The sequence below is a fragment of the Oncorhynchus keta genome, chromosome 33, assembly GCF_023373465.1.
Source record: "Oncorhynchus keta strain PuntledgeMale-10-30-2019 chromosome 33, Oket_V2, whole genome shotgun sequence".
In the NCBI taxonomy this organism is placed as follows: domain Eukaryota; kingdom Metazoa; phylum Chordata; class Actinopteri; order Salmoniformes; family Salmonidae; genus Oncorhynchus; species Oncorhynchus keta.
In genome coordinates, this window is record NC_068453.1 from 8,315,511 (window position 1) to 8,337,739 (window position 22,229).

Here is a 22,229-nt window from a genome sequence, read left to right on the forward strand (position 1 = left end):
CACGCGCTCTCACCACTGGTGTCCCCCAGGGCTCTGTTCTAGGCCCTCTCCTATTCTCGCTATACACCAAGTCACTTGGCTCTGTCATAACCTCACATGGTCTCTCCTATCATTGCTATGCAGACGACACACAATTAATCTTCTCCTTTCCCCCTTCTGATGACCAGGTGGCGAATCGCATCTCTGCATGTCTGGCAGACATATCAGTGTGGATGACGGATCACCACCTCAAGCTGAACCTCGGCAAGACGGAGCTGCTCTTCCTCCCGGGGAAGGACTGCCCGTTCCATGATCTCGCCATCACGGTTGACAACTCCATTGTGTCCTCCTCCCAGAGCGCTAAGAACCTTGGCGTGATCCTGGACAACACCCTGTCGTTCTCAACTAACATCAAGGCGGTGGCCCGTTCCTGTAGGTTCATGCTCTACAACATCCGCAGAGTACGACCCTGCCTCACACAGGAAGCGGCGCAGGTCCTAATCCAGGCACTTGTCATCTCCCGTCTGGATTACTGCAACTCGCTGTTGGCTGGGCTCCCTGCCTGTGCCATTAAACCCCTACAACTCATCCAGAACGCCGCAGCCCGTCTGGTGTTCAACCTTCCCAAGTTCTCTCACGTCACCCCGCTCCTCCGCTCTCTCCACTGGCTTCCAGTTGAAGCTCGCATCCGCTACAAGACCATGGTGCTTGCCTACGGAGCTGTGAGGGGAACGGCACCTCAGTACCTCCAGGCTCTGATCAGGCCCTACACCCAAACAAGGGCACTGCGTTCATCCACCTCTGGCCTGCTCGCCTCCCTACCACTGAGGAAGTACAGTTCCCGCTCAGCCCAGTCAAAACTGTTTGCTGCTCTGGCCCCCAATGGTGGAACAAACTCCCTCACGACGCCAGGACAGCGGAGTCAATCACCACCTTCCGGAGACACCTGAAACCCCACCTCTTTAAGGAATACCTAGGATAGGATAAAGTAATCCTTCTCACCCCCCCCTTAAAAGATTTAGATGCACTATTGTAAAGTGGCTGTTCCACTGGATGTCATAAGGTGAATGCACCAATTTGTAAGTCGCTCTGGATAAGAGCGTCTGCTAAATGACTTAAATGTAAATGTACTTTGAAGAATATCAAATATAAAATATATTTGGATTTGTTTAAACAGCATGATCATTACATAGGTGCACCTTGTGCTGGGGGACAATAAAAGGCCTCTCTAAAATGTGCAGTTTTGTCACACAACACAATGCCACAGATGTTTCAAGTTTTGAGGGAGAATGCAAATGACTGTTGCCAGAGAATTGAATGTTAATTTCTCTACCATAAGCCGAGGCGGCTTTAGAGAATTTGGCAGTACGTCCAACTGGCCTCACAACTGCAGACCACATGTAAGGCAACGTGTGGACGAGCGATTTGCTGATGTCAACGTTGTGAATAGAATGCCCCATGGTGGCAGTTGGGTTATGGTATGGGCTGGCATAAGCCATGGACAGGGAACACAATTGCATTCTATCAATGACAATTTGAATGCACAGAGATACTGTGACGAGACCCCGAGGACAATTGTCATGCCACTCATCCGCCGCCATCACCTCATGTTTCAGCATGATAATCCACGGCCTGCAAGGATCTGTACAGAAATCCTGAAAGCTGAAATGGCCTGCATACTTACCAGACATGTCAGAAGAATCAATTAAGCATAATGATTACGGCTCTAGATTGCAGGAAAAATCTGTTTGTAGCTAAGCAGGCCAGCGGTGTCGTAAACTGTCCCTTCACGCCTGTCCACTGATTAGTTTCTAGGGGTCATGGTCGCCAGGGGGTCAGCAAATCACAGGCAGTCAGCTTGTGTCCCAGATCCCCAACTCCTGCTTCTCCTCCCAGTCTCCCTCAAGCAGAGACAGAGATCAACCTCTCTATCTCTGCCCATCAACTGGACTCGTGGTATAGTGTGCGTGCACATTCTTGCTTGTTGTTCTTTATAGTTACTTCTGTTGCCTATTGTAAGTTACTTCTCTGTGTTTACTTTGTTGTGTAATACTCTGCAGGTAGCTATGCCACTTATACAATCCTTCCTTTGTTAACAGTGTTGTTGCTCTACTTGTGCTATCAGTTATTGTGTATATTCATCACCCCTGTTTTCTGTCCGTTACTGAACCACTACCTTTCCATGTCCATTTCATTAGTGTGTGTCAATAATGTATCGTTGAATGTAACTCAGAGGTTGCCTTCTTACCAGCCGGGGGAGGTGCTAGTGCAACCTGGTCTCAGAGCATTTCGTATTATTCTGTATGTATATCAGAGACACCGTATTTGGTATGATATGGTATGTATTCATTTGTGAATGTCTATCACCCATTTTTTACAATATGTTACGAATTACAATTCATATTATACTGTATGTTATGAATTTGCAAAACATACAACATGTTACAAATTTGCAAAACGTATGATAAGAATTCTAGCTAGGTGGCTAACGTTAGCCAGTTGGCTAACATTAGTTAGGTGAGGGTGTAGGGTTACGTTTAGGAGTTAGGTTACAGGGTAAAGGTTAGGGTAAGGGGAAGGATTAGCTAAAAGGGTTAAGGTTAGTGTTTGGGGAAGGGATTAGCTAACATGCTAAGTATTTGAAAAATTAGCTAAAAATTAATAAGTAGTTAAAAAAGTTTCTAGTTAGTTAAAATTCTCAAGTTGGCCGTGATCAGATTGGAACTCGCAACCTTTGGGTTGCTAGACATTCGTGTTATATGCCAACCCATCCACCCTGACGAACCACCCTTCTTTCATTTTTGTCTTAAGTAACTATCTGTCTTTATCCCAACAGTGTCTGAGCAGCCTGTAAAAAGCCTTGGAAGGTGGTATGATGCAAGCCTGAAGGATAAAGACCAGGTGCAACAGCTGCACAAAGACATCAGTAGTAGCCTACAGTCCATCGACAACACCCAGCTACCTGGAAAGTTAAAGGCCTGGTGTCTGCAGTTTGGTCTCCTACCCCGGGTGTTGTGGCCCTTTAGCACTGTATGAGGTTCCAATCTCAACAGTGGAGAAGATGGAAAGAGGAGTCACAGGCTACTTAAAGAAGTGGCTCGGAGTTCCACGATGCCTTACCACCATAGGCCTCTATGGAGATGGTGTCCTCAAGCTGCCCCTCACCAGTCTAACAGAGGAATTCAAGTGTGCAAAAACCAGGCTCCAGATGACACTGAATGAATCTCAAGACCCAGTGGTGAGCAACAACGCGCCGACCTTGGCAACTGGGCGCAAATGGAGGCCAGGAAAAGCAGTCCAGGAGGCAACAGCAGCCCTCAGACATGCTGACATTGTGGGTCATGTTCAGCAAGGGAGAGGAGGCCTTGGGCTAACTAGCCGTGCTGCTTGGAGTAAGGCCACTGCACCAGAGCGGCGGAAGATGGTAGTGCAGGAAGTACGCCATCAGGAGGAGGCTGCAAGGTGGGCCAAGGCAGTCTCTCTTGCCAAACAGGGACAGTGGACTCGATGGGACAGTGTGGAGAAGAGGAAGATCAGCTGGAAGGATCTGTGGGCCATGGAAGCGAGGCGGTTGAGCTTTTCCATCAGAGCAACATATGACGTCCTTCCAACACCAGTTAATCTTCACCAATGGTATGGTGAAGATCCGGACTGTGCCCTCTGTTCCATGCCAGCCAACCTCAGGCACATTCTCACAGGGTGTAAAACAAGCCTCACCCAAGGACGCTACACTTGGCGTCACAACCAAGTCCTTAAAAACCTTGCGTCCACCCTGGAGGACAAGCGAGCTGCCACCAACTCCCTACCACCCACAGCAGCATCACACTCCTTACGGACAAACTTTGTCCGCGAAGGGGCTAAACCACCGAAGAGCGGCTCTACACCATTAGAGCGAGACCTGCGCTTGGCCCGCGACTGGAAAATGCTAGCTGACATTGGCCGGCAACTTGTGTTTCCTCCGGAGATCGCAACCACCACCCTAAGACCTGACATGGTGCTCTGGTCCCGTTCACTCAATAAGGTCTTCATCATTGAGCTCACAGTACCCTGGGAAAACTCAGTAGATGAGGCTTATGAGCGAAAACATCTGCGCTATGCTGATCTAGCTGCCGAAGCACGGCATCATGGCTGGAACACAGAAGTCCGACCAGTGGAGGTGGGCTGCAGAGGTTTTGTGGCAACATCTACAACCAGACTGCTTAGAGACCTGGGAATTAAGGGCCAGAGCCAGCGTTCGGCAATCAAAGCTGTAACAGAGGCGGCAGAAGGCAGCAGTCAGTGGCTCTGGATGAAGAGGAAAGACCCCAGCTGGGCCCCGAAGTGAGAGGGCCAGGAGGTATGCGGTCAACAATGCTTGACTCAGGGAGGAGGACGCCCCTGCCATGCATAGTCCCATGGGATGTTGGCTATCAACAACAAGGCAACTCCTATGACTAATTGGGAATGGGACGCAAGCGTAGGATTGATCACCCTGTCACTGGCCGCCTTTGGGGAGGGTGTATAGTGTGAAAGGCCGAAACACCCTAGGAACCAAAGGTACACTACTGACGATGCGCTCCCCAAATTTCACCACGCTCACTGTTCATTAACTCTTGGAAGTGCTTGCACAAAGGATAGTAACATCTCATCCTGTGTTCTTGGAATCTGAATATCTGGACTTGTCCAGTGACTGCTGAGAAAGATCAGCTGACAACAGGGGAAAGTCCTTGTGGCGGCACGGAGAGACGGCTGACAGGAGGGAATAGACCCCACTGGGACAGTCATGGGGTAGCTTCCCATTTCTGTAGTTTCCCATGCTTCGCAGTATGTTGGAAACACCCGCTTTAGCTACAGAAAGTCAACATACGAGAATACCCCTAGAGTCTGCGAGAGCGGGGCGGAAGATGACTCATCAGCTGACAACATGGTAACGACTGGACTGGAAACGACTACGAGTAATGAGAGCACAGCACAAGAGAACACCACAGCAACTGTCACAAGTTCTGCTGCAACAGTGGGCCACAAACAGATGCAGGTATGTGTCTGTGGTTGGAGGAAAGTTACATCACACCATGGGTTGAAGATCCACCAGGGGAAGAAGGGGTGTTTGGATAAAGAGAGACAGAGAACTCGCATTGATTACTTTCTGCGAAAGCGATCAAATCAGTCGAATGAAGCACAGCAACTGGACGCAAACCATAGTTTGCAGTGCATCAGTACCACTGTCATGGAGGACGTAAACTCAAGCACCGAAGTAGCAACTGAGGTGGAACCAACAACAGGAGTGGAACTCACCCAGCCTCCCAGACCTGCAGTCGAGAGGAGACTACCAGGGCACAGACCGTATGTGAAGTGGCCTGGCGCCAGTGACAAGAAGTTGTGGGAAACAGTGAATACTGACTGACCTTACCTTGACCCTCGAGAAACTTCGAGGCACAGTGGAGAAGAAGTTGGAGAGGATGGGGGACATCATCTATGAGTACGGGACAGAAAGATTTGGAGTGGAAGAGGCAAAAGGCGGGAGAAAGGTTCCAACCCCACCAGTTTCCAGGAGGCAACAAGAAATCAAGCGCCTCGTTCAAGAAAGGCGGCAGCTTAAGAAACAGTGGAAGAAGGCCTCGGAAGTGGAAAAGGAGGGCATAGAGGCACTTCAGGCTGACATCAAAACCCGGTTGGCATCCCTCCGTAGAGCAGAGAACCTACGGAAACGCAGAAGGAAGAAAGAACAAACTAGAACTCGATTCTATAAAGATCCCTTCAAGTTCCTTAAAAGTCTCTTCACAAAGGAAAAAAGTGGAGCTCTAAAAACAACAAAGAAAGACCTAGAGGAGCACCTGAGAACAACAAACTTTGACTCAAAGCGACATGAACATCTGGCCATCCCATCAGATATCCCACCTATTGAACCCCCGGAACATCATATTGAGACCAGCCCTCCGACATGGAAAGAGGTGGAAAACACAGTTCGACGGGCAAGAACAGCATCAGCCCCGGGGCCAAATGGAGTCCCGTACAAAGTGTATAAGAACGCACCAGATGTCCTGAGGTTCCTCTGGGGGCTTATGAGAACAGCTTGGCAGAAGAAGATAATACCCAAAGTGTGGCGTAGGGCAGGCGGGGTCCTGATCCCTAAGGAGAAGGATGCAGTGAACATCAGCCAATTCCGCCCAATCTCCTTACTGAATGTCGAGGGTAAAATCTTCTTTAGGGTCATTGCCCAGAGGATGGCCGAGTACCTGCAAAGGAATGCGTACGTCGATACATCTGTACAGAAGGCAGGAATATCAGGGTTCTCTGGCTGCTTGGAACATTCCAGCATGATCTGGCACCAGATCCAAATGGCCAAGGTGGAGAAAAGGGACCTCCATGTAGTCTTCCTCGACCTCGCCAATGCATTTGGCTCTGTGCCCCATGAACTCCTGTGGTCTGCCTTCAGATTTTTCCACATACCGGACACCATCACAAACCTGGTGAAGTCGTACTTCCAGGATCTGCAGTTCTGCTTCACCACCTCAGAGTTCACCACCTCATGGCAGTGCCTGAATGTAGGTATAATGGCGGGATGTACCATTTCTCCGTTGGCATTCACAATGGCAATGGAGGTTATCATCAGATCCTCAAAATGGGTTGTTGGTGGACAGCGAGTCGACTCTGGTTTCCGCCTCCCTCCACTCAGAGCCTACATGGACGACATTACAACATTGACCACCACTGTCCCATGCACCAGGAGACTGCTCAGAAAACTCGAGGAGAACATCAGCTGGGCCCGTATGAAGATTAAACCATCCAAGTCACGCAGCATCTCGATTGTGAAGGGAGTACTCTCTGACCTGAAATTCTTCATCGGAGATGACCAAATCCCAACAGTGTCTGAGCAGCCTATAAAAAGCCTTGGAAGGTGGTATGATGCAAGCCTGAAGGATAAAGACCAGGTGCAACAGCTGCACAAAGACATCAGTAGTAGCCTACAGTCCATCGACAACACCCAGCTACCTGGAAAGTTAAAGGCCTGGTGTCTGCAGTTTGGTCTCCTACCCCGGGTGTTGTGGCCCTTAGCACTGTATGAGGTTCCAATCTCAACAGTGGAGAAGATGGAAAGAGGAGTCACAGGCTACTTAAAGAAGTGGCTCGGAGTTCCACGATGCCTTACCACCATAGGCCTCTATGGAGATGGTGTCCTCAAGCTGCCCCTCACCAGTCTAACAGAGGAATTCAAGTGTGCAAAAACCAGGCTCCAGATGACACTGAATGAATCTCAAGACCCAGTGGTGAGCAACAACGCGCCGACCTTGGCAACTGGGCGCAAATGGAGGCCAGGAAAAGCAGTCCAGGAGGCAACAGCAGCCCTCAGACATGCTGACATTGTGGGTCATGTTCAGCAAGGGAGAGGGGGCCTTGGGCTAACTAGCCGTGCTGCTTGGAGTAAGGCCACTGCACCAGAGCGGCGGAAGATGGTAGTGCAGGAAGTACGCCATCAGGAGGAGGCTGCAAGGTGGGCCAAGGCAGTCTCTCTTGCCAAACAGGGACAGTGGACTCGATGGGACAGTGTGGAGAAGAGGAAGATCAGCTGGAAGGATCTGTGGGCCATGGAAGCGAGGCGGTTGAGCTTTTCCATCAGAGCAACATATGACGTCCTTCCAACACCAGTTAATCTTCACCAATAGTATGGTGAAGATCCGGACTGTGCCCTCTGTTCCATGCCAGCCAACCTCAGGCACATTCTCACAGGGTGTAAAACAAGCCTCACCCAAGGACGCTACACTTGGCGTCACAACCAAGTCCTTAAAAACCTTGCGTCCGCCCTGGAGGACAAGCGAGCTGCCACCAACTCCCTACCACCCACAGCAGCATCACACTCCTTACGGACAAACTTTGTCCGCGAAGGGGCTAAACCACCGAAGAGCGGCTCTACACCATTAGAGCGAGACCAGCTGCGCTTGGCCCGCGACTGGAAAATGCTAGCTGACATTGGCCGGCAACTTGTGTTTCCTCCGGAGATCGCAACCACCACCCTAAGACCTGACATGGTGCTCTGGTCCAGTTCACTCAATAAGGTCTTCATCATTGAGCTCACAGGACCCTGGGAAAACTCAATAGATGAGGCTTATGAGCGAAAACATCTGCGCTATGCTTATCTAGCTGCCGAAGCACGGCATCATGGCTGGAACACAGAAGTCCGACCAGTGGAGGTGGGCTGCAGAGGTTTTGTGGCAACATCTACAACCAGACTGCTTAGAGACCTGGGAATTAAGGGCCAGAGCCAGCGTTCGGCAATCAAAGCTGTATCAGAGGCGGCAGAAGGCAGCAGTCAGTGGCTCTGGATGAAGAGGAAAGACCCCAGCTGGGCCCCGAAGTGAGAGGGCCAGGAGGTATGCGGTCAACAATGCTTGACTCAGGGAGGAGGACGCCCCTGCCATGCATAGTCCCATGGGATGTTGGCTATCAACAACAAGGCAACTCCTATGACTAATTGGGAATGGGACGCAAGCGTAGGATTGATCACCCTGTCGCTGGCCGCCTTTGGGGAGGGTGTATAGTGTGAAAGGCCGAAACACCCTAGGAACCAAAGGTACACTACTGACGATCCGCTCCCCAAATTTCACCACGCTCACTGTTCATTAACTCTTGGAAGTGCTTGCACAAAGGATAGTAACATCTCATCCTGTGTTCTTGGAATCTTACATATCCATACCAAACGTAACATATAATACGAAACCGTAGTGTCTCGGTCCCCAGATTTACATTTTCTATGTTACATCTAGTCAATGAGACCAGGCTGGAGTCTGGAGTCCAATTGGAGTCTCTCTTTCACTCTTAGGTGTGGTGCTGGCTCTGGATGCATGTGCCTACGTGCTACTGGGCCTTGTCGTCCTGATGATCAAGAGGAAGCTTCAGGGAGACCAGGAGTCAGCTGAGGGTGTGGAGCTTAAAAACACCCAGCCATGGGGCTCTGTAAGCAGGGTAAAACAGACTTGGTGAGTTTGGTTGCAGCTGCACTCTGTTTAGAACTACTCAAGATTCCCAGGAGATGTTCCATCTAAGAGGACACTGCTGGAGAGTTCCATGGTCATCTCCATAGTGATTGGCTTGCGGTGGTTCCTGTGGTGCGTTCCGAGTTCGTTGACCCAGCTCTATCCATTTTCTATAGGGGCATCTCAAATGACATTTGTCGAGTGCAGCACTACTTTTAACAATAACCATCTGCTAAGTGAAAGGTTATTTGTCTCAACAACTGTTGTTTTAAGGAGTTGGTGTTGTTGTTTTCCTGTATTGGCATTATTATTGTGATGACGATTCTAACTATTATTGTAATGAACATTAGTCACCACTTGGTGACAGCACAGAGCTGATGTGGTCATGTCTGTCAAGCTATTTTATCAAAAAGAGCCTCACACACCTTTATTTGGCAAAAGACTAATTGTTACATGAGACATTCAGAATGTGCCTGGTGTCCTTTTTCATGTTTGCAAGCCTGTCTCATTCCTCAGTTCTTGTTTCAAGAACCAAGTATGAACGCCATATTGTTAGCTCATCACAACTTTTGATAGACTCATGAAATGATACAATACAAGCATTTTTTCTCTTCGCTCTGTCATCGTTGTCTCTCCACCTCCAACTCGTTCACACCCCAGACTCCTTCATCTCCATTTTCTCTCCTTATCCAATCTCCTTAACCCACCCTTTCACTGTCTCTCAATTCCCCAGATCGTCAGTCGCACTCAACAGTCTCATTTTAATCTATGAGGCATAAGAAACACTATAACCATGATGTATTATCTTGTAATAAAACATACAGTACCAGCCAAAAGTTTAAAGGGTTTTTCTTTATTTGTACTATTTTCTACATTGTAGAATAATAGTGAAGACATTAAAATGATGAAATAACACATATGGAATCATGTAGTAACCAAAAAGTTTTAAACAAATCCAAATATATTTTAGATTTTAGATTCTTCAAAGTAGCCACCCTTTGCCTTGATGATAGTTTGAATGCTCTTGGCATAAAGAAAAACCCTGGAAAGAGTAGGTGTAAACCACAGGTGCGTGTGAGTCATGTCTCCCTAACTCAGGCCTATGGGTAAAACTCTTCACTTAACGACTGTAGGAGCCTTTCTTTGTAAGTCTCTGTCTGCAGGCCCCCTGGGGACTGGGGACTGTCGGTGGTGGTGAGCCAGTCAGGCAGAGGTATAGGTGCACAGTTCAAATAAGGAAATCAGTGGGGGAGCTGGGCAGGGCCCAGCCAATCGGGGAATTAGTTTTTCCCCACAAAAGGGTTTTATTACAGACAGAAATACTCCTCAGTTTAATCAGCTGTCCGTGTGGCTGGTCTCAGACGACCCTGCTGGTGAAGAAGCAGGATGTGGAGGTCATCGGCTGGAGTGGTGACACTTTGTCTCCGGTTGTGAGGCCGGTTGGATGTACTGTCAAACGTTGTGGGAGGCTTATGTTAGAGAAATGAACATTAAATTCTCTGGCAACAGCTCTGGTAGACATTCCTGCAGTCAGCATGCCAATTGCACATTCCCTCAAAACTTGAGGGGCATCTGTGGCATTGTGTTGTGTGACAAAACTGCATATTTTAGAGTGGCTTTTTTTGTGTCTCCAGCACAAGGTGCACCTGTGTAATGATCATGCTGTTTAATCATTTTCTTGATATGCCACACCTGTCAGGTGGATGGATTATTTTGGCAAAGGAGAAATGCTAACAAATTTCTGCATAAAACATGAGAGAAATAAGCTTTTTGTGCGTATGGAAAACTTCTGGGATCTTTCAATTCAGCTCATGAAACATGGGACCAACACTTCACATGTTGCGTTTAAATTTTTGTTCAGCATAGTTACTGTGGAATTCCCTTTTCCTACTACCTTCATTTCACCTCTTTTCACCAGACGAGTGAGTTGTGGAGCGTGTGGACTAGGTACTGGAGACTAGGTAGTGGGATGGAGGAGAAGTGGGTGACATGATGTGATACGTACAGGTAAGTTCATTGTGTGTGTGTGGGGGCGTGCGCCAATGAGTGTGTGCATCCCATGTTTGTGTGCATAGTCTGAGGTGGGTTTGAATATGAATGAGCAGCAGTGTTGTGATGTGTCCTATCCCGTCCTTGCAGAGTGATCTTCCTTGCCCTCATCACATGTCTCAGTGGCTCCTCCTAGTTTTCATCATCGCAGTCATTACACTTTGGGAGGGGGACAGCCTCCACACTCATTGCTAAAGATCGAACTTCAGACTCTCCCCAGAACAACCGAACCCCACAACAAACCGTTAGAGATTTAAGGTGCACACCCCTAAAGAGGTAGCCAGAACAGGATATCAAGTCCCATTTACTTAATGATATATTTTCACTGTCTGCAACCCTCAAGAAAAAGGGTGAGTCTGGGTCACCCTTTTACAACTTGCATATCGTCATAGACGGGGCCAAAATGTTCATCTTTTAACCTTGCTTGAATAAAAAATGCATTTTTTATAGTGCGCAAGAGTTGCGCCTTTTCATTTCCTATGATGATTAAGGGTTTTGGTTGCACCTCAACTCAACGTTGGTTGAGCTCCCTCCATTTTTTTGTTATCAAATACTACTTTTTTTTTTACATGTAGTAAGTAAATCATTAAAATAATTACAATTGGGATGTTTCCAACTTATTTACACAACCTACTCCACACTTGCAAAGTGAAATTTTATAGAAATGTTCTGAAATTAAGTAGTAAACAAGAAAAGCAAAATTGAATCCAATTATTATAATGCAAATAATTTAATGTTCTATGGTTCAATCCCATTTCTGAAGGTCTGACAAATAACTAATATTGTTCCTCCTCTTCCTTGTGGCAGGCGCAGCAGCACACTGCCCTCAAAAGCCTGATAAAAAATTGGCGGACTTTCCCTTTGCATGCAGCTCTGCATGGAACATCCAGTGTCACATCCTTGGTGACGTGTGGGGTGACATCTGGGATGACCACAGCAACATCCTCTGGAAAGGGAGAAAAGAGGGACAGAATGTAAACAAATGCAAACTGTAGGTTCTAAACACTGGCCAGTTGAAAGGTTCTACTAAGATGTCATGACAAATGGACCTGTCAGTGTTTCTAACCTGCTTGGATGTCAGTTGGCAGAGTGGCGACGATGGCCATCTTGAGAGTCCTTTCTTCAGGTGTGACATCCACAACCTCCACGAGGGAAGAGATTGGCTCTGCCTCCCTATTAGGGGTGATGTCCACAACATTTAGGTGGGAAGAAGCTGGATCTTGCTGTGTCTGAGGGGTGATGTCCTGAACCTCCAGGTGTGAATTAGCCAGGTCTGCCTCTGTCTTAGGGGTGATTTCCACAACCTCCAAGTGGGAACAAGCTCTGTCTGCCTCTGTTTTAGGGCCGATGTCCGCAGCTTCCAGGTGGGAAGAAGCAGGGTCTACCTCTATGCTAGCGGTGATGTCCACAACCTCCAAGTGGGAAGATGCCTGGTCTGCCTCTATGCTAGCGGTGATGTCCACAACCTCCAGGTGGGAAGAAGCAGAGTCTGCCTCTATGTTTGCGGTGATGTCCACAACCTCCAAGTGGGAAGAAGCAGAGTCTGCCTCTATGCTAGCGGTGATGTCCACAACCTCCAGGTGGGAAGAAGCAGAGTCTGCCTCTATGCTAGCGGTGATGTCCACAACCTCCAAGTAGGAAGATGCCTGGTCTGCCTCTATGTTTGCGGTGATGTCCACAACCTCCAAGTGGGAAGAAGCCTGGTCTGCCTCTATGTTTGCGGTGATGTCCACAACCTCCAAGTGGGAAGAAGCCTGGTCTGCCTCTATGTTTGCGGTGATGTCCACAACCTCCAAGTGGGAAGATGCCTGGTCTGCCTCTATGCTAGCGGTGATGTCCACAACCTCCAAGTGGGAAGAAGCAGAGTCTGCCTCTATGTTTGCGGTGATGTCCACAACCTCCAAGTGGGAAGAAGCAGAGTCTGCCTCTATGCTAGCGGTGATGTCCACAACCTCCAAGTGGGAAGAAGCAGAGTCTGCCTCTATGTTTGCGGTGATGTCAACAACCTCTAGGTGGGAAGAAGCAGAGTCTGCCTCTATGCTAGCGGTGATGTCCACAACCTCCAAGTGGGAAGAAGCAGAGTCTGCCTCTATGTTAGCGGTGATGTCCACAACCTCTAGGTGGGAAGACACCTGGTCTGCCTCTATGTTAGCGGTGATGTCCACAACCTCTAGGTGGGAATACACCTGGTCTGCCTCTATGTTAGCGGTGATGTCCACAACCTCCAGGTGGGAAGAATCCTGGTCTGCCTCTGTGTTAGCGTTGATATTCACAACCTCCATGTGGGAAGAAGCCGGGTCTGCCTCTGTGTTAGGAGTGACAACAACAATCCTGATGAGCTCTACTACTACAAGTCACCGAGATGTCATCACAACAGGCATCTGTCAGAGTGCTCTCTATCATTGCTACTCACCTGCTCGGATGTCTGGAGGTGCGGTGGAGATGGCCGCGGCGACACAGGGAGGACTGGTAAAGTGGCTGCAGGGGCTGGAAGCAGCTCTGTACCTCGTCAGCCACAAAGGCACAGACAGATCTCACATAAAATGGGCTCTGGAGGTCATCCGTGGAGAAGGACTGACTGATTCTCCCGAGGATTGACCACACAGATTCAAAAGCCGCAGCGGGGAGAAAGGGATTTGAGGAGAAGGGGCCTTTAACATGCTGGAGAGCTTCTCCACTACGGCCGCCACCATGCCCACGGCCAACCCGCTTATTAGGATTGGGTGCACCCTATGGCCTTCCTCTGGCTGAAGCCACAGGGCCAGGAGGAGCCTGGGCACCACCTCCACAACCACCTGGGATGGGCTGAGTAGGTTGCTACGGGGCTCATTGGACAGCTCGCCCATAATGCTCCTTACAGCTCTTTCCATGATGCTGTGGACCTTGGGGTCGCTGAAATCAACAAAAAGGAGAAGACAAAGCTAAACGATGTGCAATGTGCTCACAGAAAACACTGTCTTAGTCTGTTTCTGCATAGTTACAGATGTGAAGATAAATGGATCAAGTCATATGCAGGACAGTACATGGAACTCACATGTCAGCTGGCGAGGTGGAGTGCAAGGAGCGGCGGAGCTTGCAGACAGCCTCGTGCTCTATGTCTATCATTTTTAGGCAAGTATTGACTTCCCAGGTCTGCCGTAGGAAACAGGAAGTCCGATTAGTGAAATTTCACAACATATCGATTCTGCTTTACTAACTAGTTGTTGAAAGGCTAGTAAAGAGCTCACTGACTTGTAGTATGTGTCTAACTCTCATTGTCTTACCAGCCGAGCGAGGTCATTCCCCTCCTCCAGGGTTTCCTTCCACACCCTTCAAATAAAACACAGAGCAATTCAACTTTCCAGGCTTCCAATTTTTCTGTTGTTTATTTTACCCACACCTCTTGGAGTGCTGCTGGTGGCAGGGAATGGCAGTGAAGGTGAGTGATGAAGTGGTACTCACCTCTCCCTAAGGGATTTTTTGCCCTGAGACACCAGCCAGTCGCTCATGTGCTCCGTGGTGACATGGTGCGGGACCTGGCCTTGACTCTGGAGCAGCAGATAGTGGACCATGAGCTTCTTCTGCAAGATGAGGTAAGGTGTGAGACAGTGCCACGAAATACCATATCATGTGCATTCTGAAGGGCCTCTCACAACATTTCACAACTGTTCATGCATCACAATTTGCGAGTGTTATTAAGAACTCTTATGACCATCTTCTCTAAACTGTCTTGAAATACAACTCTCTTTCTGTTGTTTATGTTTTTTTTTGGGATGAATCTTACCTGTTTATTGTAATATCTTTCCTCCCAGCAGGCCTGCAGAGTCTGGAAATAAAGGCTGCTTCTGCAGAATTCCTTTGAAGAGAATGACAATAATGATGCTTTGTTATGCACATTGTGCACAGGTATTTACAGTATGCTAAAATGAATATCTCCAAAGATTACATTTGTGGGACCATAAGTGAACTCCGGAATGCACCAAACCCTATCCATGGTAAGATGGTGAAGAAATGCAGCGCTATAGATATACGAGATGCTCTAGAGATAACAGGAATAAGTTAATGTCGCGAATGATCAATTACTGTGGAGTCGTCCAATATGCTACACTTAGAATTGAGTTGTAGGCAATGTTTGGCACAAAATAGAATGTTTACATTCTATTGCTATGGAGAAATGGAATGTGTAGAACCTTTATAAATGGGTATGCTTCTATGTCTTTATGTCTTGAAAGATTAAGCTCTTTATTTTGTCATAATGTGTATATATGAGGATTGGAACCTGTTTCGACATGCTGCTTAGACCTACTAATCCAACCTTGGTTTACAAGTGAAATTAATTGTTTATATATGCCTATACAAATCTATTAACCATATATATTTAAAGCAATGATTGTCAATTGAAAATAGGGTTGTTGTGTTATCTTGTTGTGCGCCTTGAGTGTCAGAGTCCTCTTAAGCACGTTATTCCAATATTTCCGAGCTCTGAATTGACATAAGGTACACTTTTGCAAAGCTAATCGGTTAAAAATAAGAGTATGAATGCCAATAAACGTTTGTCTTGAATTATATGCATAATAGTGTAGTTAACAAAATCGCTCAGCGTGGGAACTTTTGCTGGGTGGGAAGTATCCGTTATAAGTCTCCATGGCGCGTATAGACCATCACTTCGTTGTCTTGTTGGTAATATAAAAATGCACGACAGTGCGCATTGTAAAAGTCTAACAGTTGTTTTTCTTATTGTTTCTCACAAACAAATATTTGAGAGGGGAATTTCGTGCAGTTGTACCTATGATGCACAGACACACTAAAGCTGTACAGTGTAGTTTGAAAAGTCAGTTTATATTATTTGCAGATCGAAATATGTAACATTTGAAATGAATGTGGCAGAACAGTTTAGCATAAGGTTCCTGTGGGAGTCTTCTCCTTCAGTCTTTTTGCCTCCTAAGCCTCGTTTCCCATTACGTGGGATTTTCCCAGTGCCAACTTCACATGAGATGGCCGCTGTCTACTGCCATGTGGTGCTGAATGACAGATCTCGCTTTTCCGATTTCGCTGCTGTCCATGGTGCTGAAATATCCAATCTCGGCTATTTGCAAATGTATGACCAGCCAAACTTGACCCCACACATACACACACGTTAATGGTAATCTCTCACACACTTTTGAACATTCCACAAGTGTGTTTGTTTTAATAAAGATGCGAAGAATGAAATCAATGTGTGGATGTTGATTGGACAATGTATAGGTGCTTTACAGAAGCCATTTTGTGCCATTCCCTATAGTGTGAATTTGACTGGAGCATGATCAGATTGCTTTGTTTAAGCCAGAATGGAGATTTGGTCTGAGAAACGATGCCCAATATAGCATGATAGCTGTGAAGAAGAAAACAATAAGGCCATGTTTATATGACCCCCTTTCAAAGAGTCACTCATTTATATTGTTCTTGTAGATATACAGTGCCTTCAGAAAGTGTTCATACCGCTTAACTTATTCCACATTTTGTTTTCTTACAGCCTGAATTCAAAATGGATGAAATTATAATTGTTTATCCTTTCCAGCTACACACAATACACCATAATGACAAATTGAAAACATGTTTGACATTTTTGCAAACGTATTGAAAATGAAATACAGAAATATCTAATTTACATGTTTTCACAATACATGTTAGAATCACCTTTGGCAGCAGTTAAAGCTTTGAATCTTTCTGGGGAAGTCTCCAAGAGCTTTGCACACTTGGATTGTACCATATTTGCAATATACAATATAGACATAACCAGTCAAATGTTTGGACACATCTACTCTTTCAAGGGTTTTTCTTTATTTTTACTATTTTTAACATTGTACAATAATAGTGAAGACATCAAAACTATGAAATAACACATATGGAATCATGTAGTAACCAAACAAAGGTTAAAGTAATGACGGACTGCCGTTTCTCTTTGCTTCTTTGAGCTGTTCTTGCCAAAATATGGACTTGGTCTTTTACCAAATAGGGCTATTTTCTGTATACCACCCTACCTTGTCACAACACAACAATTTGAATGCACAGAGATACTGTGACGAGACCCCGAGGACAATTGTCATGCCACTCATCCGCCGCCATCGCCTCATGTTTCAGCATGATAATCCACGTTCTGCAAGGATCTGTACAGAAATCCTGAAAGCTGAAATGGCCTGCATACTTACCAGACATGTCAGAAGAATCAATTAAGCATAATGATTACGGCTCTAGATTGCAGGAAAAATCTGTTTGTAGCGAAGCAGGCCAGCGGTGTCGTAAACTGTCCCTTCACGCCTGTCCACTGATTAGTTACTAGGAGTCATGGTCGCCAGGGGTCAGCAAATCACAGGCAGTCAGCTTGTGTCCCAGATGCCCAACTCCTGCTTCTCCTCCCAGTCTCCCTCAAGCAGAGACAGAGATCAACCTCTCTATCTCTACCCATCAACTGGACTCGTGGTATAGTGTGCGTGCACATTCTTGCTTGTTGTTCTTTATAGTTACTTCTGTTGCCTATTGTAAGTTACTTCTCTGTGTTTACTTTGTTGTGTAATACTCTGCAGGTAGCTATGTCACTTATACAGTCCTTCCTTTGTTAACAGTGTTGTTGCTCTACTTGTGCTATCAGTTATTGTGTATATTCATCACCCCTGTTTTCTGTCCGTTACTGAACCACTACCATTCCATGTCCATTTCATTAGTGTGTGTCAATAATGTATCATTGAATGTAACTCAGAGGTTGCCTTCTTACCAGCCGGGGGAGGTGCTAGTGCAACCTGGTCTCAGAGCATTTCGTATTATTCTGTATGTATATCAGAGACACCGCATTTGGTATGATATGGTATGTATTCATTTGTGAATGTCTATCACCCATTTTTTATAATATGTGTCACGCCTTGGTCTTTGTGTTTTGTGTTTTCGTTGATTGTTTGGTCAGGCCAGGGTGTGACAGGGGTTTGTTTTGTTGTATTTCGTATTGGGGTTTTGTGGTTATTGGGATTGCGGCTGAGTAGGGGTGTTGTATGGGCTTGGCTGCCTGAGGCGGTTCTCAATCAGAGTCAGGTGATTCTCGTTGTCTCTGATTGGGAACCGTATTTAGGTAGCCTGGGTTTCGCTTTGTATTTCGTGGGTGATTGTTCCTGTCTCTGTGTAGTTTCACCAGATAGGCTGTAATTAGGTTTCACGTTCCGTTTTTGTTGTTTTTGTATTTGTATAAGTTATGTTCATGTATCGCGATCCTTCATTAAAGATCATGAGTAACAACAATGCTGTATTTCGGTCCGACTCTCTTTCGACAAACGAAGAACGCCGTTACAAGATGTTACGAATTACAATTCATATTATACTTCTACAGATGCACAATCGAGAGCATCCTGTCGGGAAGTATCACCGCCTGGTACGGCAACTGCTCCGCCCACAACCGTAAGGCTCTCCAGAGGGTAGTGAGGTCTGCACAACGCATCACCGGGGCAAACTACCTGCCCTCCAGGACACCTACACCACCCGATGTCATAGGAAGGCCATAAAGATCATCAAGGACAGCAACCACCCGAGCCACTGCCTGTTCACCCTGCTATCATCCAGAATGCGAGGTCAGCACAGGTGCACCAAAGCTGGGACCGAGAGACTGAAAAACAGCTTCTATCTCAAGGCCATCAGACTGTTAAACAGCCACCACTAACATTGAGTGGCTGCTGCCAACACACTGACTCAACTCCAGCCACTTTAATAATGGGAATTGATGGGAAATTATGTAAAATATATCACTAGCCACTTTAAACAATGCTACCTAATATAATGTTTACATACCCTACATTATTCATCTCATATGTATACGTATATACTGTACTCTATATCATCTACTGCATCCTTATGTAATACATGTATCACTAGCCACTAGCCATACCCATCTCATATGTATATACTGCACTCAATACCATCTACTGTATCTTGCCTATGCCGCTCTGTACCATCACTCATTCATATATCTTTATGTACATGTTCTTTATCCCCTTACACTTGTGTCTATAAGGTCGTAGTTTTGGAATTGTTAGCAAGATTACTTCTTGTTTATTACTGCATTGTCGGAACTAGAAGCACAAGCATTTCGCTACACTCGCACTAACATCTGCTAACCATGTGTATGTGACAAATACAATTTGATTTGATTGATTTCATTTGTATGTTTTGAATTTGCAAAACGTACAATATGTTACAAGTTACAAGCGAAACGTATGATAAGAATTCTAGCTAGGTGGCTAACGTTAGCTAGTTGGCTAACATTAGTTAGATAAGAGCGTCTGCTAAATGACTTAAATGTAAATGTAAATGTTAGGGTGTAGGGTTACGTTTAGGAGTTAGGTTACAGGGTAAATGTTAGGGTTAGGGAAGGATTAGCTAAAAGGGTTAAGGTTAGTGTTAGGGAAGGGATTAGCTAACATGCTAAGCTAAATAATATAATATAATATATGCCATTTAGCAGACGCTTTTATCCAAAGCGACTTACAGTCATGTGTGCATACATTCTACGTATGGGTGGTCCCGGGAATCGAACCCACTACCCTGGCGTTACAAGCGCCATGCTCTACCAACTGAGCTACAGAAGGACCATACTAAAAATTAGTAAGTAGTTAAAACATTTCTAGTTAGCTAAAATTCTCAAGTTGGCCGTGATGAGATTCAAACTCGCAACCTTTGGGTTGCTAGACATTCGTGTTATATGCCAACCCATCCACCCTGACGAACCACCCTTCTTTCATTTTCGTCTTAAGTAACTATCTGTCTTATATATCCATACCAAACGTAACATATAATACGAAATCGTAGTGTCTCGGTCCCCAGATTTACATTTTCTATGTTACATCGAGTCTATGAGACCAGGCTGGTGTCCAATTGGAGTCTCTCTTTCACTCTTAGGTGTGGTGCTGGCTCTGGATGCATGTGCCTACGTGCTACTGGGCCTTGTCGTCCTGCTGATCAAGAGGAAGCTTCAGGGAGACCAGGAGTCAGCTGAGGGTGTGGAGCTTAAAAAACACCCAGCCATGGGGCTCTGTAAGCAGGGTAAAACAGACTTGGTGAGTTTGGTTGCAGCTGCACTCTGTTTAGAACTACTCAAGATTCCCAGGAGATGTTCCATCTAAGAGGACACTGCTGGAGAGTTCCATGGTCATCTCCATAGTGATTGGCTTGCGGTGGTTCCTGTGGTGCGTTCCGAGTTCGTCGACCCAGCTCTATCCATTTTCTATAGGGGCATCTCAAATGACATTTGTCGAGTGCAGCACTACTTTTAACAATAACCATCTGCTAAGTGAAAGGTTATTTGTCTCAACAACTGTTGTTTTAAGGAGTTGGTGTTGTTGTTTTCCTGTATTGGCATTATTATTGTGATGACGATTCTAACTATTATTGTAATGAACATTAGTCCCCACTTGGTGACAGCACAGAGCTGATGTGGTCATGTCTGTCAAGCTATTTTATCAAAAAAAGAGCCTCACACACCTTTATTTGGCCAAAGACTAATTGTTACATGAGACATTCAGAATGTGCCTGGTGTCCTTTTTCATGTTTGCAAGCCTGTCTCTTTCCTCAGTTCTTGTTTCAAGAACCAAGTATGAATGCCATATTGTTAGCTCATCACAACTTTTGATAGACTCATGAAATGATACAATACAAGCATTTTTCCTCTTCGCTCTGTCATCGTTGTCTCTCCACCTCCCACTCGTTCACACCCCAGACTCCTTCATCTCCATTTTCTCTCCTTATCCAATCTCCTTAACCCACCCTTTCACTGTCTCTCAATTCCCCAGATCGTCAGTAACACTCAACAGTCTCATTTTAATCTATGAGGCATAAGAAACACTATAACCATGATGTATTATCTTATAATAAAACATACAGTACCAGCCAAAAGTTTAAAGGGTTTTTCTTTATTTTTACTATTTTCTACATTGTAGAATAATAGTGAAGATGTTAAAATGCTGAAATAACACATGGAATCATGTAGTAACCATTTTTTTTTAAACAAATCCAAAATATATTTTAGATTCTTCAAAGTAGTCACCCTTTGCCTTGATGATAGCGTTGAATGCTCTTGGCATAAAGAAAAACCCTGGAATGAGTAGGTGTGTCCAAACACTGGGACTGTATTTAATGTAACATTGTCTGAGAGAGGAATCAAATTATCTCATGCAACTTTATAATTATATGAAGTATATGGGGTGAGTGAGTGTGTGTTGAGGATCACTGGGGAGGCTGGGGGAGAATCCTGCATCCAGCAGGCCTAGCTAAACCACAGGTGGGTGTCAGTCACTAACTCAGGCCTATGGGTAAAACTCTTCACTTAACGACTGTAGGAGCCTTTCTTTGTAAGTCTCTGTCTGCAGGCCCCCTATGGGGACTGTCGGTGGTGGTGTAGGCAGAGTCTCTAAGGAGAGGACTCTCGGTAATCAGAGTGTATCTGAGCGCAAACGACCTCAGAGCCAGTCATGCTAGCAACTTCCATGGAGTTTGACTTGAACTATACTGAACAAAAATATAAATGCAACATTCAACAATTTCAATGGTTTTACTGAGTTACAGTTCAAATAAGGAAATCAGTCAATTAAATGAATTCAATAGGCCCTAATCTATTGATTTCACATGACTGGGCAGGGGTGCAGCCACAGGTGGGCCTGGGAGGGCATAGGTGCACACACTGGGGAGCCAGGCCCAGCCAATCGGAATTAGTTTTTCCCCACAAAAGGGTTTTATTACAGACAGAAATACTCCTCAGTTTAATCAGCTGTCCGTGTGGCTGGTCTCAGACGACCCTGCTGGTGAAGAAGCAGGATGTGGAGGTCATCGGCTGGAGTGGTGACACTTGGTCTCCGGTTGTGAGGCCGGTTGGATGTACTGTCAAACGTTGTGGGAGGCTTATGTTAGAGAAATGAACATTAAATTCTCTGGCAACAGCTCTGGTAGACATTCCTGCAGTCAGCATGCCAATTGCACATTCCCTCAAAACTTGAGGGGCATCTGTGGCATTGTGTTGTGTGACAAAACTGCATGTTTTAGAGTGGCTTTTTTTTGTGTCTCCAGCACAAGGTGCACCTGTGTAATGATCATGCTGTTTAATCATTTTCTTGATATGCCACACCTGTCAGGTGGATGGATTACTTTGGCAAAGGAGAAATGCTAACAAATTTCTGCATAAAACATGAGAGAAATAAGCTTTTTGTGCGTATGGAAAACTTCTGGGATCTTTCAATTCAGCTCATGAAACATGGGACCAAC

At 46.0% G+C, this 22,229-nt stretch overlaps 2 protein-coding genes across 32 annotated transcripts in view; one reads left to right on the forward strand and one right to left on the reverse strand.

The window, feature by feature from the left end:
- Positions 1-22,229, reverse strand: part of LOC118365925 (serine-rich adhesin for platelets-like) — a 137,117-nt gene that overhangs the window by 57,223 nt on the left and 57,665 nt on the right. For 20 of the 31 annotated variants that reach the window (XM_052491787.1, XM_052491784.1, XM_052491785.1 and 17 more), the window contains 3 exons: positions 13,148-13,201; positions 12,824-12,931; positions 12,446-12,553 (listed from right to left, as the gene is read on the reverse strand). In XM_052491787.1, the coding sequence (XP_052347747.1) occupies positions 12,446-12,553; positions 12,824-12,931; positions 13,148-13,201 (270 nt within the window). The remainder of the gene's footprint in view (positions 1-12,445; positions 12,554-12,823; positions 12,932-13,147; positions 13,202-22,229) is intronic. The other 11 variants (XM_052491773.1, XM_052491767.1, XM_052491788.1 and 8 more) reach the window with 7 other exon arrangements.
- The window catches only part of LOC118365872 (islet amyloid polypeptide), a 127,865-nt gene that overhangs the window by 3,463 nt on the left and 102,173 nt on the right, over positions 1-22,229 (forward strand). The window lies entirely within an intron of this gene.